At 36.9% G+C, this 18,322-nt stretch overlaps 1 protein-coding gene across 16 annotated transcripts in view; it reads right to left on the bottom strand.

Annotated features, from left to right (window-relative positions):
• Nucleotides 1-18,322, bottom strand: part of GK (glycerol kinase) — a 79,784-nt gene that overhangs the window by 11,714 nt on the left and 49,748 nt on the right. For all 16 annotated transcript variants that reach the window (XM_015127125.3, XM_015127129.3, XM_077988292.1 and 13 more), the window contains 4 exons: nucleotides 12,820-12,862; nucleotides 12,285-12,365; nucleotides 1,321-1,399; nucleotides 403-499 (listed from right to left, as the gene is read on the bottom strand). In XM_015127125.3, coding sequence (XP_014982611.1) covers nucleotides 403-499; nucleotides 1,321-1,399; nucleotides 12,285-12,365; nucleotides 12,820-12,862 — 300 coding nt within the window. The remainder of the gene's footprint in view (nucleotides 1-402; nucleotides 500-1,320; nucleotides 1,400-12,284; nucleotides 12,366-12,819; nucleotides 12,863-18,322) is intronic.

Genomic DNA, 18,322 nt, shown 5'->3' with positions numbered 1-18,322 from the left:
AAGTGTCCAGGAAGAGAAAACTGGATATAATCATTAGGTAACTCAGAAAGTCCTTATATTTCACAATTCTGCATTCATACATGAAAAAGTTTATGATGCATTTGAAGAGATGATGGCATCGTAAAACTGAACCAATATTCATTATGATGATGTCCCTTCACTATACAACTTGCAGACATCTTGAAGATAAAAGATAACATGAATATGGATATGGCAGGGGTTACTGTCAGCTGATTCATAACTTCTTAGAGCTTAAAGTTTCTGAAATTATATTCTCCAAAAAGAAAAGGTTTTCTCAACACATTATAATTATTTGAAAATAGATAAGAAACTAATTAGTTATTAATGACTTTAGTAAATAAATCAAGATCCCCAAAAGCACACCACATTTTCAATACTTACCCTCTTGCGCTGGGCTCCCAATAAGGTGCATATAACCCCGAAAATGCTGGGACGAAGTAGCAGCCATAAGAAGTACCTACTTCTTTAGCAAGCTTTTCTATCATTAAAAACAAAGCAAAAAAAAAAAAAACAAAAAACAAAAATCATACAAATATTGTGTATTATTAAATAAGCACACCTATTTTAAAAATTAGAAAAATTAGGACAGGGGTTTTGGTTTCCAATTCATTGGTAGAGCAAAATGTTGCTAACTACAGTAGTATGCTAGGATCAACAAAAACGAGTTTCTCCCACATTAAATACCCCCCACTAAAATGTAGCTTAGCTCAAGAAATCAAGGAACCAGATGCGTTTCTTTAAGGTATTTTAGCTCATTTCCACTATTTTTAAGGTTGCTGACTAGGAGATGAAAAAGTGGCCTCTAGTGTGTCCCTAATCAGAAATGTATTTCTGATTGTCTCACCTTCAGGCAAAGTTAAACAAGCGGATGAAAGAGTGACTAGGGAAGCTCAAACTAATTATCTATAGACTGAAAACAGCCATATTAATACTTAAATTATAGGTACCAGAGTTTTAATGCTCACTCTAATCTAAGAGTTAAAGCTCTTTGTCATCAGATAAATTTAACTCAACTTCTCTATCTGCAGCTTCTGGCAATCTCCAGTGTTCAATTTTACACTTGGATAATTCTTATGCCCTACATTGCCAGTTTATTAATAACCACCACTAATTATGACAATTCCTTGTTTTATAAGACTTCACAAAATAGTCTTTTGTATAAGTCAAACTCATACTAGGGATCTATATAATTTATGGATCACATTTGGGGCAAAGCATAAGTATTCACAGATTGCAGAGATAAAATACTGAAATGTGTCATTTTTCAGATTTTCTGACCTTTTGTTAGAACACACTCACCAATTTCTTCTGAGGTCTTTATAATTCCAAGATTGTCTCTTAGCCAGCGAATAACAGCACCAGCTATAGCTACAGAACCCTAAAGAAAAAAAGGAATCCAAGACAGAACATATTTTATCACGATCAAAGGTTTTTATTGAGCATATTCTGTGTATGACACAACCAGATGGACAGAATTCAGTTTCCATTTTGGGACTCTGACAAATACGATAAACTAGGTCTTCTAATACAAACATAGTTTTGTCTAAGTCACTAATAAAAGTTTTTCATGGGATGGGGAAAAGAAGTGAGCCTTCCAGCACACCCTTGGATTTGTCCCTATAGGTGGACATCGATCTGTTGGTCAGTTTGCTTCTTGAACAATTTTCTGTCTGTTGCTAAGCTACTGAGGTATGTTATCACTTAGAAATATATTGCCATATTATTCATAAAATTACTGGGAGAGGCCACATTAAAAGTTTTTTCAAGTCTGTTTCCCATATCTAACAGCATAATAAATAAAAAAAATAAAATAAAATAAAAAAGCAAAGAAGCTAGCTAGTGAGTAATTTTTCTTTAAAACAAAATCACCTAGAGCTGTGGCAATAACGATAAAAACATATTTTAGAGTTGGATAAACTGGCTTTGAGTCCCAGTTCTAGTACCTAATTGCTGTGTAATCTTAGTAACTAATCTAAGTACTTTAGTAAGTTAATCTTAGTAAATTAAGTAACTTGCCTACTTTACTTAGGCTTTCTGAGCCTCCATTTCTTCACCTATAAAATGATGACTATGACAACACTTATCTAAACAAACTACTGTGAGGCTCAATATGAGAATATATGTGAAGGTTCTTACTAAATGCAAATATTGACTTCATTAATTTTTTTAATGTTAAAGTATCAGCCAAACACCAGTGACTGATGAATAGATGAAACACAGTATGTCTATACAATGGAGTATTATCGGATTATGAAAGGAATGATGTCTTAATACATGCTACAACATGGATGAGCATTGAAAACATTACGCAAAGTGAAAGAAGCCAGGCACAGAAGACCATATATTGTATGATCCCATTCATATAAAATGTCCAGAACAGACAAATCCATAGAAAAAGAAAGTAGTGGTTGCCTGGGCTAGGGGATAGGGGGTGGTTATGGGGTTTCTTTCTGGGGTGGTGACAATGTTCTAAAGTTAGATAGTGGTGACGGTTGTAAAACTCTGTAAATATAGTATTACTATAAACCATTGAACTGTATACTTTAAAAAGGTAAATTGTGTGGAATATGAATTATATCTCAATAAAGCTATTATAAAAAAATCCTGACGGCAAAAAAAAAAAAAAGTCCCAGCACAAACCACTAGGAATTCCAAGAAAATTTTTTTAGTTCTGATAGTTCATTCATATAGATTATTAATGTATATTACTTCCACAGAGTCACTCCAAACCAAATGTCAGGTGATATTAAATGTAGGGACCTGTCCCCATTTCTATTAACTGAATTACAAATGGTAATGCCTTCTTATTGTCAGTTGTCAAGATGCAAGTAAACTAGAGAATGAATATGCTGGCATATTCCATCATTCATAGCTTCTATGAGAAGTTACTATGTTACTGCAAACCTACAGAATGCCTGTATTCTGTTTATACGTTTACACATTTTTATATATGTAGACATACATACAGTACTCTGTATTACTACATACATAAAATGGCTTTTTAACCACAAAAAGTATTTGAGGAACAGATCTGACATAGCTGTGCAAATATGACAAGGCTTTAAAAATGGGACAAAAACAATTCAACAAATACCTTACAAGGGACTCTAACACAGCTCATTCCCTGCCTAAAAGAACTTGTTGTACTTATTAAGTTTGACACATTTACATATTTAGGTACTTAGAGGGATCATTCAAGAGAACTAAGTAAAATTTTGGTTTAAAGAGATTTAAGAACTTTACTCTCAAATTTCCTTTGGAAACAGACAATTCAGAGATAGCAGCTGCCAAATATTAGTAAATATGTAAGAGTTTCTAGACCAGTGCTGTCCAATAGAAATATAAAATGAGTCACATATGTAATTTACATTTTTGCCACATTAAAAAGGTAAAAGTAAGGTAAAATTAATATTTTATTTAACCCAGTGTATTAAAAAAATAATTTCAACATGAAATCAATATTAAATTATTGAGTTTTTTTTTGTACTATCTTTGAAGTCTGGTATATACTTTACACTTAACAGCACATCTCAGTTAAGACTAGCCACATTTCCAGTGCTCAATAGCTGCATGTGGCCATGGCTGCCATGGGCAGTATAATTCTAGACCTAATTGAAAAACAAAAACAAAAACAGGTGTCCCTCCTCCTTATACTCTCAAAGACACTGCCCTTAAATGGCATCTAACAAGAAATGCATACATAATTGTTTTAGGCAAGTAGAGTTAAACTATGAATTTTTAGAAGCCACTGTGCTAGGAGTCTAGTAAAGTGATTTTGTGGCACAGCTGGTGGGACTTTATACTCTAGGAAACCACATGCTGATACACCTCATTTCCATTGAAAAAGATAGGATGTGACATGCTTACACCATATTTTTAAGAGGAAGCAATATGATTTTAGCAAAAGGAAAATCAAGGTTTTGATTAGAGGTAACTAGTTGAGAATCAGAGTATCATTTAGATTAAAACAAAAGAAAAAAAATACATAGTTACTGTTAAGGCTCCAGGAGATAATTGTTTTAAATTCTGTCATCAGGAATATACAGAAGTGACTAGTTTCAATATAACACAATAAAAGGTAGATAAAAACACTTATCTGAAAAAAGTAAATAATTTTGCTGTCAGGATATAATACATGGTATGATTTAGCTTTTAAAGAAATAAAAATGAGAGACACCTCTAAATTCACAAAAGACATGTGGTCTTCTGAATTCAGAGGCAGGAAATAAAATGGAAGATGGTTGGCCAGGAGCAGTGGCTCAAGCCTGTAATCCCAGCACTTTGGGAGGCCGAGACGGGCAGATCACGAGGTCAGGAGATCGAGACCATCCTGGCTAACACAGTGAAACCCTGTCTCTACTAAAAAATACAAAAAACTAGCCGGGCAAGGTGGCGGGCGCCTGTAGTCCCAGCTACTCGGGAGGCTGAGGCAGGAGAATGGCCTCAACCCGGGAGGCGGAGCTTGTAGTGAGCTGAGATCCAGCCACTGCACTCCAGCCAGGGCGACAGAGCTAGACTCCATCTCAAAAAAAAAAAAAAAAGGAAGATGGTATAATGCTTCAAAGTTGGACAGGAAAAGAGTATAGCAGCCAAAACCTAAAGTGATAAATAGAAGGTGACGGTCTATTTGTTATCAATTAAGTTGCCATAAGTTACATCCTAAGTATAAAGATCCAACACTTTAGTATATCATCTACAAATTTGAATCAGCCCTTGTTCTAGGTTATGACTCCCTGGAAAAGATGCATGCAAGCCTAACAGTTGTACACTAAGGGAGATGCAATGAAAGTGACAGGGTGTAAAGAATAATGAATTAAATTATAACAGGGCAAGAGGAATAAATTATTTTAAAACTAGACACGTAGCCTGGAAAGTGAAAGGCTAAGAAATAAGCTATACGAAGATTGAATTAAAAATAATCAAGTAGATCTGATGTAATGTCATAGCAGGCAAACACATTTTTCTTCAAAAGCTCCTTGACATGAATGCCACTGCCACTAACAGTATAAAAATAAAGCAGGATATTTCAGGATGCAGTAGAATTGTAGCTTACAAGGCAATTAGGGTGAAAATTGGTGAGTATGAAGAAAAATCATGTAATGTAAAGATTACCCTAAATTGCTTACAATCATCCATCAGGCATAGCAAACACAGTTTTGTGTATACTACAGTGCCATGTATCTGTACATATATAATTTATAATGTAGTTAATTTGTATATATTATATTACAAATGCAGTGTCTAACTCTATAGCATTTTTAATTGCATAGAGAAAAGGAAGAGTTGAATTGGAGCAACATTATTTTTGAAATGTGACAGATTTCATTAATACTTCAGTAACAAGTTGGGGAACTACAATTAAAAGCATTTATTGCTCAGAAAGTATACTTTTCAAGAAAGAACATTGTAAAAGTTCATAAACAATGTTTATATGCTTGTGGCAGATAGACTTTTAATTAAGGTGGCTCCCATGATCCCTGCCTCTTGATGTTCATACCCTTGCATAATCACCGCCTCTTGAGTGTGGTGATATCTGTGACTTTCTTCTACCCAACAGTACGTGTCAAAAGTGATGGGATATGTGTGGTGATGTGTATGTGCTTCCATTACATGATTTACTGTGCCTGTCTTGCTGGATATATTCCCTCCCATCCTGACTTTAAGGAAGCACACAACCACAAGGAACTGAATTTTGCCAATAACCTGAATGAACCTGGAAGCAGATTAAACCTCAGATGACAGAAGAGCCTCAGTCAACACCTTGACTGCAGCCCTGTGAGACTCCGAGCAGGGTACCGAGCTAAGCTGTGCCTGGATTCTGAACCCATGGGAACTGAGAAACAACACATGTGTTGTTTTAAGCCACTGAAGTTTGTGGTAATCTTGTTACACAGCAATAGATAATCTATTACATAGGTTTATACCTAAAATCGGGATTTAGCTCAAGAAGGATGAAAAACTCTAAAAAGGAAATCTTAATGCTATAATCGTTAAACCATACCAAAGAAAAAATAGGGGAAGAGACATTTAAAGAAACCAATAAGGCGATATAGGGAACCCTCTTTGAAGTTCATATTTAAAAAGAAAAAAATGGCCTAACATAGGATTCTGTATTTAAACAATATTTAATGGGTACGTATTATCTGCCAGCCTGCTGGGACAGAGTGGTAAACAAGATAGACAAGTACCCTGGCCTCGGGAAATCTATATTCTAGCGACAAAACACAGAACATGGAAGTCTCAAGTCATAAGCTCAAGTTCATAATCACATTAAAAGTTCCCAAAAGGATTTTTGTGTTGTGAAACAGTATTTGGAAAAAGAAGGGGAACAAGGATGCCAGAGGGAAGGCAGAACCATTCAGTGGCTCTATTTTGCTCCAGTCTCTTCCACTACTGAGAAATATTTTCCAACTAGAAAGGGTGGGACAAATTTAACCAGTTTAATATGAGTTTAATGTCACAGAACAACTTAAGGATCATGAACAACCAATTTCGTTTTACAAATATTGAAAATGAGAATTTAGAGGTGTTAAAATGTCAGGCCTTAGTATCACCTGCCAGGGGCTTCAGAGAGAGAAAGAGAGTTCTCTTGGTGATGAAAAAGAAGATGCAGATGCTTACATGAGCAGAAATAATGAGTTTGTACTTCAAAAATCCCCTTTGTTCTAACCACAGAGGATAACAGACACTATATAAAAGAGAAAACTGAAACAACATGCTGACTCAAATACAGAATAACATCTATGTGGACAGACACGGAAACACATAACCAAACAGGACTGAAGCCACAAGCATGATGGCTTCTGATTTATTTTTCTGTATGTGTCAGGGAGTAGGAGTGGTGGCTGGGAACTGGTTCCTCCAGAAGAAAGGGGTCCAAAATGTTTTGTGTAAGACAGGGAATAGAAAGAATCAGGCTCAATGCTTGAAGCCAGGGGCTAGGTGGCGCTCTCTTACTTGTGTAGGAATGTTAGAAAAATAAGCAAGTGTGTATTTGCTGACTGAGGCTATATGGCTTAATGGAAGACAAGGCTGGAAGTGACAATTCTAAATTATATGAAGAACTCTTGTATTAAGAAATCCAACAAGGCTAGGTGCGGTGGCTCACGCCTGTAATCCCAGCACTTTGGGAGGCCGAGGCGGGCGGATCACGAGGTCATGAGGTCGAGACCATCCTGGCTAACACGGCGAAACCCCATCTCTACTAAAAATACAAAAAATTAGCCGGGTGTGGTGGCGGGCGCGTGTAGTCCCAGCTGAGGGAGGAGAATGGCATGAACCCGGGAGGTGGAGCTTGCAGTGAGCCGAGATGGGGCCACTGCATTCCAGCCTGGGCGACAGAGCAAGACTCCGTCTCAAAAAAAAAAAGAAAGAAAGAAATCCAACAAACTTAATAGCTGGACTAGAGTTCATTCCGGCCTAACACAGATTTTAAAATACATATGCTTTAAGTATTCGGAGATAAATTAGGAAATGAGTTCCATTTTAAAAACAAACAAACGTGAAATTAAGAATCAAAATAGGCCGGGCGCGGTGGCTCAAGCCTGTAATCCCAGCACTTTGGGAGGCCGAGACGGGCGGATCACGAGGTCAGGAGATCGAGACCATCCTGGCTAACACCGTGAAACCCCATCTCTACTAAAAATACAAAAAACTAGCCGGGCGAGGTGGCGGGCGCCTGTAGTCCCAGCTACTCAGGAGGCTGAGGCAGGAGAATGGCGTAAACCCGGGAGGTGGAGCTTGCAGTGAGCTGAGATCCGGCCACTGCACTCCAACCTGGGCGACAGAGCGAGACTCCGTCTCAAAAAAAAAAAAAAAAAAAAAAGAATCAAAATAAAAACAGAGAACTGAAACAAAATCAGGTGGATGTGAAAAATAACCAAATAAAAACTATAGAAATGAAAATATTAAATAAGATGAAAAATGTAATAGATGGGGTAAACTCTAGACTAGATAGAGATGATGAGTAAATTAGCACTCCCCCACATTGCTGGTAGGAGTGTAACTTGCCACATCTACTGTGAAAAATGGTTTGCATTATCTACTCAAAGTGAAGACACACATAATCTATGGCCTAGAAATTCTACTCCTACAGAAAGGTGAATATATTTACATCAGGAGGCATATACAAAAATGTTCATAGCAGCATTTTTCATAATAGCCAAATACTGAAAACCACTCGAATATCATCAACAGCTGAATAAATACTGAACTTCAATAATTTCATATAGCAATAAGAAGGAATGAAAAAAACAGCTATGTATAATACTGTGGATGAATCTCACAAACATAATGTTGACTGAAAGAAGCCAGATCAAAAAATACAAAAAAATATATACTAAGTGACTGAGATACGCATGCACATGCTCTCTCTCTCCTCTTTTATATTTTTAATATATCAAATATTAAACACATGCAAAACTAAACTCTGGTGTTCAGGGCTGCACATTTAAGTGTTAGAACTACAAAGAAAAGCAAGGAAGTGATTATGATAAATGTCAGGCTGATGTTTATCTCAGGGAGAGGGAGGAAGTTGTGATCAGGGGCAAATAGAGGTTCTTGGGATTGGCAGCATTCTAGGAACAAGTTACATGAGACTTTACAGTAGTTTTTCGAGTTGTACATTGATATTTAATGCATTTTTCTGTATGTGTCTTATATTTCATAATACAAAAAAGGCTTTTATGTTTTGTCTTGTTTGTTTTAAAGAGAGAACTTGGAAATGGAAGGTAGATACTGAGAAACTCACCAGGGACGCAGCACAGAGAAACAAAGAGATTAAAAAAATATAAAAGGGCAGTTAAGAGACATGGATGATGGGTTGAAAGGTTCCAATATTCATCCAATAGCAATTCCAGAAGAGGATGGAGGTAATGGTAGAGGAGCAATATTTGAAGAGATAATTGCTGAGAACTTTCCAGATCTGAAGACAGACTTGGATCCAAGTACCTAACAGGATAAATAAAAATAAATCCAAACCCAGGCATATCATAGTAAAACTATAGAACATCAATGATAAAGAGATAATGTTAGAAACTCCCAGACAATAAACCAGATTATCTACAAATGAACCACATATTAACAGCAGAGGTCTCATCAGCATCGAAAATGGCCAGAAGGGATGTGGGAAAAACAATTAATATAGGCTTTTATACTAATCCTCAGAGTGAGGGCAAAATAAAGACAAACCTAAAAAGAATAGGCTTACTATCCCACACTACTACTAAAAGAAATATAGAAGGATGCCCCTCAGCAAAAAAAAAGAAGAAAAAAAAAGTAGGTGGGAATAAAAAAGGTATGAGACGAAAGAAATGATACTGGACACAGAAAACTAAGAAAAATGTCAATAAATATGATTTATTGTGGACTGCAAAGTAAACAATAGTAATTATTGCATGTTGAACAAAATGGGGGAAATGAAAGCTTTAAACAAGATAACACGATTGGTGATGAAGGAGGTAGAATAAAATATTAGAGGTCCTCATCATGGTTGGGAGATTAAAAATACCAAACAATGACATACACGCTTAGAAAAATATATGGTTAAACAATGTCTTAAAAATCTAAGGGTATACACAAAAGAAAAAAAAATCACCAAAATAAAAACATAGAAATGCTTCTTATTCCTCCCAAATCAGCAGAGGAAGAATGAAAAAAGACTAAAAGACTGAAGATGGGTAGCTATAGTCTCAGGTTTTAAAGAGCATAAAGACTAAAATGTTCCTATCTCCAACTTCTAAGCCTAACAACAGTCGATCAAATGAAAGACAATGTTATTAAATATATACTTCGTAAGCATTTACAAAAAAAGGAATTAGTATGACCAAGTGAAATTAGCATGAGTTTACTGATAAAAAGTCTTACCAATCTAGCATTATTCCCCACCCTTGTTTTTTGGTTTGGTTTAATTTAATTTTTTTAAATGTTTGTTAATTGTAAAAAAAAAAGGTAAGAAAACATAAAGAAAAAAATTCTAACTACACCGTTAACATTAGTATGTGTATGTGTGCTGTTGTTGTTGTTGCTGAGACTGCTAGGTTAGCAGATGAAGGAAAGGACATAAGCTAGATGCAGGGACAACAACACTGGGCTTGGTAGACTGGAGCCCAGAACTTCCAGACTTACAAGGAAGGAAATGGTACAGCAGGGTGGCCTAGGCATCAAGGTTTTGATGTCCAAGCATCTGGATGTGCATCCTGGATCTGCTACTTACTGTTGTCAAAAGTTACTTGGCCAAGGGAGTCCAATTTCACTTTTCTAATCTCAGTTTCCTCACGTGTAAAACATGGGGATAGGAGGGTGTAACTAAGTATATTGTCATATGATCTAATGTCTCTCTCAGCTTTTACAATTCTAAGCATCTAAAAGCATTACATAAATTGAAACAAAATCATAAAGCATATGCCTGTTAAATCTCTAGATGAGACAAAACTGAAAGAGTAACAGTAAAGAATGAAAACGAATTCAGACTATATAGGAATAGGCTAAAATCACTATTATGAAATTAAACAGAAAGAAACAAAGACCTGAATTTAGATTTAACAAAAAAACTACACAAATACAGAACGAAGCAGACTTGGTTTGACAATGATTCATTTGAAAACAAGCTAGGTTTTTTAGCATATGCTCCCAGGGCCAATAATATGAAGGGGTTATTACTAAATTAATGAACTCTCAGGCTAGAAAAGCAAAAGTAGTGCTTATGGTAGGAGAGGCACAAATCACCCTATTGATTGAGTACAGGTCAGATTAGATGTAGAATATTATATTCCATTCTGGACGACATGAATTGCAATGCACCCAATGAAGGCAGCTCAGAACTATAAAGCATCCATAAACCATGTGAGATCAAGGCATTGGGTCAGTTTACCCTGGAGGAGGAAGACCCAGAGAAACTGACTGCAGCCTCTAATGTTAGAACGCTTTTGACAACCAATGCAGGTCCAATGCTAGAGGTGTTATTAAGAAGCAACTTTGGGTGCTGTCTTCAGATAGAAGCTGGATGGCTACTGGTAAAGGACTGGTAAAGGAGACAGGAGAAGGCTTTTCATATTGGGAGGGGAGTTAAGACCCGGTGACCCCTGTCCCTGAGGCCTGTCCCAGGGGGGTCTTTTTTACAGGCCTGTCTAAGGCACCTGTAATTCTAAAGCACTAATTGTCTCCTATGCAAGAAGAAAAAAGGCAGAATCATATTCTTCTTATCATATTATAGGTAACACTTATCAAGTGCATATTCTATGTGCCTATTGTTGTGCTATGCACTCTCCACAGATGGAAAGTAGAAAGGGAGAGGGCTTGTAGGATTTTAAGTTCTGAGAAGTGTTAAGATACCTTTAATATACAGACTAAGTTTTCACAAATGCTTCCATCCATAGAAAAGGAGCTGGGGGCAGATATTATAGTGTTTATGGGTTGGGGAAGGGAGAAAAATAGAAATAAACTAATATTCTTCATGTGCTAGGCATAATGACTAATAAAATGTTTTAACTCTAACTAGAAGTCTTTAACTTGTGACCAAATTATTATCAGACACTCCAAAAATGAGCCTCAATAAGTTTGCAGATCACGTGTATACTTGTGCATTATAAGGTAGCCATTTCAAAATTAATTATATAGAAACGCTTATAAAAAATGTATCTGATTTTACAAAAAGAATACTATTTCTTTGACTTTATAAATAAACGTTTCTAACACAAACTTACCATATCCTACAGGCTTAGGCTGGCATATTCCTACTATAACATACAAACATGTTTGAAACAAATGTTTCCAGTGATAAGTGGCATAAATCTCCTCACTTTCTTTTCTATATCAAAACGTTACACGAAATTTATTTTTATGAGGAGACAAGTGAAAAGAGTTATTCTGCTTTTTTGTGCCCAGGATTCTCTTTGGAACACTGGAGCATTTTATTTATAAAAACAAATAATTTTCAAGATGAAAGAAATGTTAGCACGTTAATCCAATTAAACTTTAGAGATTGAAAAAAAAAAAAAACCTTACATTGTAAAGCTGTTAAGTAATATGCCTAAGGTGACACAATTAATTGGCATAAGAACTGAGGAACCAATCTAATCAAGGTCTCCTGTGAGTCCTGACACCCAGGTCAGTCTCAGGTTCCTTCAACTCAATCAAATGCCAAGAAAGCAGAACTTTTTGAGTCCTCTGTATTAAGATTTACCAGAAAAGTGTTAGAAAACACTGTAACTTTTATTAGCTTTGAATGTTTGTCATATTATTCATATTGATTAAAAAGAACTTACTTCCAAAGCATAATATACTGGTTTGTCTCTGCCAAGTTTGTAAGCCACTGTGGTGAGAAGGCCATGATCAGAAAATACACACTGTAGGAAAGAAAAAAAAAAAAGATTTCAGTAGTGGAAAATGAAAAGATAACATGAGAACATTTTTTTAAAGTTATAATAACATAGGTACAAAATAATGCAATCAATAAACCAATTTTTAAAAATAAATATAGTCAAAATGATCAGAATTAAGAACACATTTCAGCTGTATAAAAAGTTTATTCCTTGTTTCAAATTAGATTTGCATTAAGAATTTGATGAGGTCTCAGTCTAGATTTCCCACCAACACAATTAAGAACACACATATAAAATTCAAAAAGTCTAAAATGGTTCTTATTAGAACCATTCAAATTTTGTATTGAGCTCTAAATTAAACCCTGATAAAGATTAACTAAAAGCCAAAGACTAAAAGTAATTTAATAGCAAATTATGTTCAAGCATTATTTATATGAACTTAAAGACTTTTATCAATTTTTTAATTTAAAGAACCAACCTTATGGCCTGTATTACATAGTAAGAAACATCCTGTTCCATACCTAGAGTTGAAGGGAGAATGAATAGTAAGACAATTTTATTGAAAGCAAATAATGAAACATTAATAATACAAATGATCAAAACTGACATATAATTTAGTCCAAAAAAGTCATTATATTATAGTTTTATAAAAGTTCCTAAAGTTAACAAAAATCATATATCTTCATGGAATGTTTTAGAAATCAGCCTAGAAGAAAATGTACTTAGAGCAATCTTTTTTTTTTTTTTTTTGAGATGGAGTCTCGCTCTGTTGCCCAGGCTGGAGTGCAGTTGCACAATCTTGGCTCATTGCAACCTCCGCCTCCCGAGTTCAAGTGATTCTCCTGCCTCAGCCTCCCAAGCAGCTGGGACTACAGGCATGTGTCACCACGCCCAGCTAATTTTTTCTATTTTTAGTAGAGACGGGGTTTCACCGTGTTAGTCACGATGGTCTTGATCTCCTGATCTCGTGATCCACCCCCCTCGGCCTCCCAAAGTGCTGGGATTACAGATGTAAGCCACTGTGCCTGGCCAGTGCAATCTTAATAGAAAAATGCAGATACAGTATTTAGTGTTTAGTTAGTCCTAGGCCAGGGCTGTGTTTATAAAATACCATTGAATTACAATAAATTCTAAGTTCTGTCATAGTATGTTACTACTAATCCATGTGGAGTGAAGCATCATAACTGACAGCCAGCTTAGCTCATTAATACAGTCATAAACCGAGAAACACCACTATCTTCAGGCAGCGTAGGGAGGCTGGATACAGAGTGTGGGAGGGTGTAGTTGGAAAGCTAGGACAAGAGTGGCATGGAAGGGAAGGCAATTTAAGGTCTACCTTTGATAATCAGAGCCAGAATGTAACATGGCTGTTACAGAAGAACTAAATTTATTTTGTGGCAGCCTTATCAATATAAACTTTGGACTCTGCAGCAAGTCTGGCCCTTGGACATTAATAGGTAGTTTTGACTTGTGCCAGGCAGATAAGTGGCCCAAAGTGATACCAATAAGAGTCACAGAGGAACAGTTAAGCTGAGTTGGGGTAACAAGGTTGCTACAGTCACCCTTGCTTAGCTCTGCCCAAGCTGGGCATTCCCTCCCCGTGGGCCTTGCTGCTATGCCCTGCACCACCAGGGTTCTGACTGTGTTGGTGACATTCCAGCAATTGAAAGATGGGACAGCACTCAGTCCAGGAGCTGGCAGAAGGATCCCAGAAGAAGCTACTACCAGTCAGCACTAATTCAAAAGATCCCATCAGCTGCATTTTGATTGTGCAACAAACACAAAACCAAGGGAAATTGTTTTCTGACATTTTTCCAGGTACCATTGTTCTGAATAAGGATTAGCCTAGGATAGTCTATATCCTCTCATCCAAATATATGCTTGGCCTGCTTCATGAGCAGGTGACAAATTCAAGGAGCATGGGACTAATATCTAATTTTGTAAAGACACTTGTCAAATAACACTAGGTACAGGTAACACATTTACAAACTAAAACACAAAATCACTATACCGTTTTATTGCCACACACTGAAAAAGCTATATATTTCAAGTTAATCTACTGTGATAAATACTCATAAAAATGGAGGTTAATTATCTATTTCATGCTTTTTAAAGGAGAACTCTGTACCAATTTAGCATCCATATAAACACTATACTGAACAGTTGCATATGTGTCTTAGTGCAAAATTGATGAGAAGACTCAAGGCACTTAATAAAAGTGAATTCTTAAGTGAGTATACTTAATAAGCAATTAATGAGTATTAGCAAATATGAAGAGACTTCCTTGCTATATTTAGGCCACAGCTTTTAAAGCAGTACACATGCAAGTATTTTCCTCTTAAATTTTATTGTTCTTTCTTCCCAGTCATCAAGCACATATGGAGCTTTCAGCATTTACGTGATCTACCTCGCCTTCTTCACTGTACATTGTACTCACAGAACACTGTACTTTGTTCAAACATCCCAGAAAGATGTCTCACTTTTCCAGCTTCTGCAAAGGTAAAGGTTGCTTGCTCTCCTTCATGACTATCAGATCAGGACTGAGCAGCCCAAAGAGGTGTGACAAAGATGGCACACAGGGGCAGGGGGTTGACCCTGGAGGAAGCTATGAGGGAGGTAAAAACTTTGTCACACTCAATCAGCACTCCTGGATAAATGAGACAGCTATCTTAGGTGCTCTTTCAGAAAAATAAAATTTAATGTTCAAATAATCAATTTTTTTAACATTCTAGAAAAATTGGAAAATACAGCTAAGCTGAAAGAAAAATTAGAATCATCCATAATTTCTTCCCCCACTCTGAAACAGAGATGGGCTTTTCATTGAATTCTGAGTGGACTGTCATTTTCTCTCCGCTGAGGTTGGGAGAAATTAACTAAATTTTCAATCCCAGTCTCTCTAACCTCTTACTTGGTCTTGCCCATCACTTATACCCCATTTATTTTACAACTTTCATCTGTTCTCTGCTCAGACTCCAAAGAAACATTCTCTGATCTTACCATAACTTACAAAGAAAATCAAACAAAATTCCCAAAATGTTACATAATCCTGTTAACCTCACAAACTATGTCCTTCTCTCACCATTCCTAGATGGTTGTATTTTTGCAAAGCACATATCTTCGATTTCCTACCTGCTTACATCTCTTTTGACCGTTTGCAATCAGGCTTCTATCTTGAGCATTCTAGTAAAACTTCACTCTTGAAAGTCACCAAATGGCCAGGCATGGTGGCTCACACCTGTAATCCCAGCACTTTGGGAGGCCAAGGTGGGCAGATCACAAGGTCAAGAGATCAAGATCATCCTGGCCAACATGGTGAAACCCCGTCTCTATTAAAAATACAAAAATTAGCTAGGTGTAGTGGCGTGCACCTGTAGTCCTAGCTACTTGGGAGGCTGAGGCAGGAGAATCACTTGAACCTGGGAGGCCGAAGTTGCAGTGAGCCGAGATCATGCCACTGCACTCCAGCCTGGTGACAGAGCGAGACTCCATCTCAAAAAAAAAAAAAAAAAAGTCACCAAATGAAGACCTAATTTCTATGTATAATGGTCCATTCTTGGTACTCAGCCTCTATGACCTCTTAATAATGTTTTGTGCTACTGACCATGCCTCCCTCATAAATATCTCCACCCTGGATTTCCACACTAATGAATAACTTCAGGCTAGGTGCAGTGGCTCATGCCTATAATCCCAATAGTTTGGAAGGCTGAGGCAGGAGGATTGCTTGAGCCCAGGAAGTTGACACAACCTAGGCAATATAGTAAGACCCCATCTCTACAAAAAATTTAAAAATTAGCTAAGTGTGGTGGCATACACCTGTAGTACCAGCTACTCAGGAGGCTGAGGGGGAGAGGATTACTTGAGCCCAGGAGGTCAAGCCTGCAGTACGCTGAGATCTCACTATTGCACTCCAGCCTAGGTGACAGAGTGAGACCCTATCTTATATATATATATAAGATATATATATATATAATTTGTAATCTATATATAATCTATATATAGATATCTATATATATCTATAGATAGATAGATAGATATCTATATATATCTAGATATATATAACAAAGATAGATATAACAAAGATAGATATAGATATAACAAAGATAGATATAGATATATATAACAAAAAATGAATAACTGCATTGTTTTTCTGACTTCTCTATCCCGGTGCCTGCTACTTCTACTTATGTAAATATCTTCTCTACTTGTGTATTTTTTCTTGGTAATTTCTTCTACTTCTACTGCTTCAAAATCCCCTCTATCTAGGGAAATTCCAAATTTTCCATCTTTTTTTTTTTTGAGGCAGTCTCACTTTGTCACCCAGGTTGGAATGCAGTGATGCAATCTCAGCTCACTGCAGCCTCTGCCTCCCAGGTTCAAGCAATTCTCATGCCTCAGCCTTCTGAGTAGCTGGGATTACAAGCACTTGCCACCACACCCAGCTAATTTTTGTATTTTTAGTAGAGACGGGGTTCTGCCATGATGGCCAGTCTGGTCTCAAACTCCTCACCTCAAGTGATCCACCTGCCTTGGCCTCCCAAAGTGCTGGAATTACAGGTATGAGCCACTGCGCCTAGCCAAAAATTTCTATTTCTATACAGAACTTATTCCACATTTCCAAATGTGTGCAACATACAGTGTGCCAGCACCACAAACATGCTCTGAACAGAAATTCTTCTACTCAGACCCTTTCCACTTTGGCTAAGCCTAACCACAGGGTCCACGTACCTAGATGACATACCTACTTCCCCTCCCTTTCTCCTCTACAGTGCCATGCACATTCACTCATGGCCTCCCTCTGTCTCCATCCTTCTGAGCCCATGTGCTCATTACCAGGACACTATAGTGGCTTCCTCCATGGCGTCTTGGCCTCTAGTCTTTCCTCACTTTCACCCAAGACTGCTACTGACAACTCCAGTCATCTCTGAACACCAGCTCATAAGCCTTCAAAAGTTTCCTACTGCCTATCAAGAAAAGCTCCTTAGCCTGAAATATCAGGCTTCACAACATGATCCTAGCTTTATATTTTTTGTCACTTCCCTACTCTAATGTTCTCTATATTCTCTAAACAAAGTCTTCTATTTCCCCATACGTATCTTTGTTCCATGTTCCCTGTACCCTCCAATACTGCTCATTTTTCAAAGCATCTCATTACTAAGATAATCTTTTGTAATTTTTATTTCCTCCCATTGAAACCCAACAGCTTTGCTTCAAAGTTTCTCATGGCACATAAGTTCTGATTTATACATGATTAACTGCATATTTGTGTTCTTTTCCCTCAGGGAGATAAATATGAGATCAAAGATCTTATAATTTGTTGTTTCCCTCTTCCAATCTGTAGTAGCTGCAGAGGTACTCAAACAAGTCCTCCCTAACTTAAATTCATCACTTAAGGACTTGGCTGATAATGCTAGCGGGGAGGGGAGTAAAGAGAAGAGGAAAAGCAGGCTACTGTATTGGGTACCTACCATATGCTACATACAGTCATCCCTTGGTATCTGGGGCGGACGGCATTGATTGGTTCCAGGGTCCCCTACCGCCCCAACAGATACTAAAATCCAAGGATGTTCAAGTACTGTGGATAAAATTGTGTCTATTTGCATGTAACCTACATACATCCTTCTCTTGTATGTTTTAAATCATTTCTAGATTATTTATAATACCTAACACAATGTAAATGCTGTGTAAATAGTTGTTATACTGTATTTTAAAATTTGTATTTTTCTGTTGTATTGTTATTTTTTATGGGTTTTTTTCCTGAATATTTTTAATCCACAGATATGGAACCTGCAGATACAGAGGGCTGATTGTACCATGCTAGGCACCTAAAATATAGATAACATTTGATTTACTAGCAGTAGTGTTCCTGGCAGAGGAGGAAAGAAAGAGAAAAATAACCTAGTTTTCTACCTTATTTCTCTTGACTCTTGATTCAGCTGCCTGGAACCCAGATTCCAAGAATGTTTCCAGACTCAGGCTGACTC

The sequence above is a fragment of the Macaca mulatta genome, chromosome X, assembly GCF_049350105.2.
Source record: "Macaca mulatta isolate MMU2019108-1 chromosome X, T2T-MMU8v2.0, whole genome shotgun sequence".
NCBI lineage: Eukaryota > Metazoa > Chordata > Mammalia > Primates > Cercopithecidae > Macaca > Macaca mulatta.
This window is presented reverse-complemented; position numbering and strand designations above follow the sequence as displayed.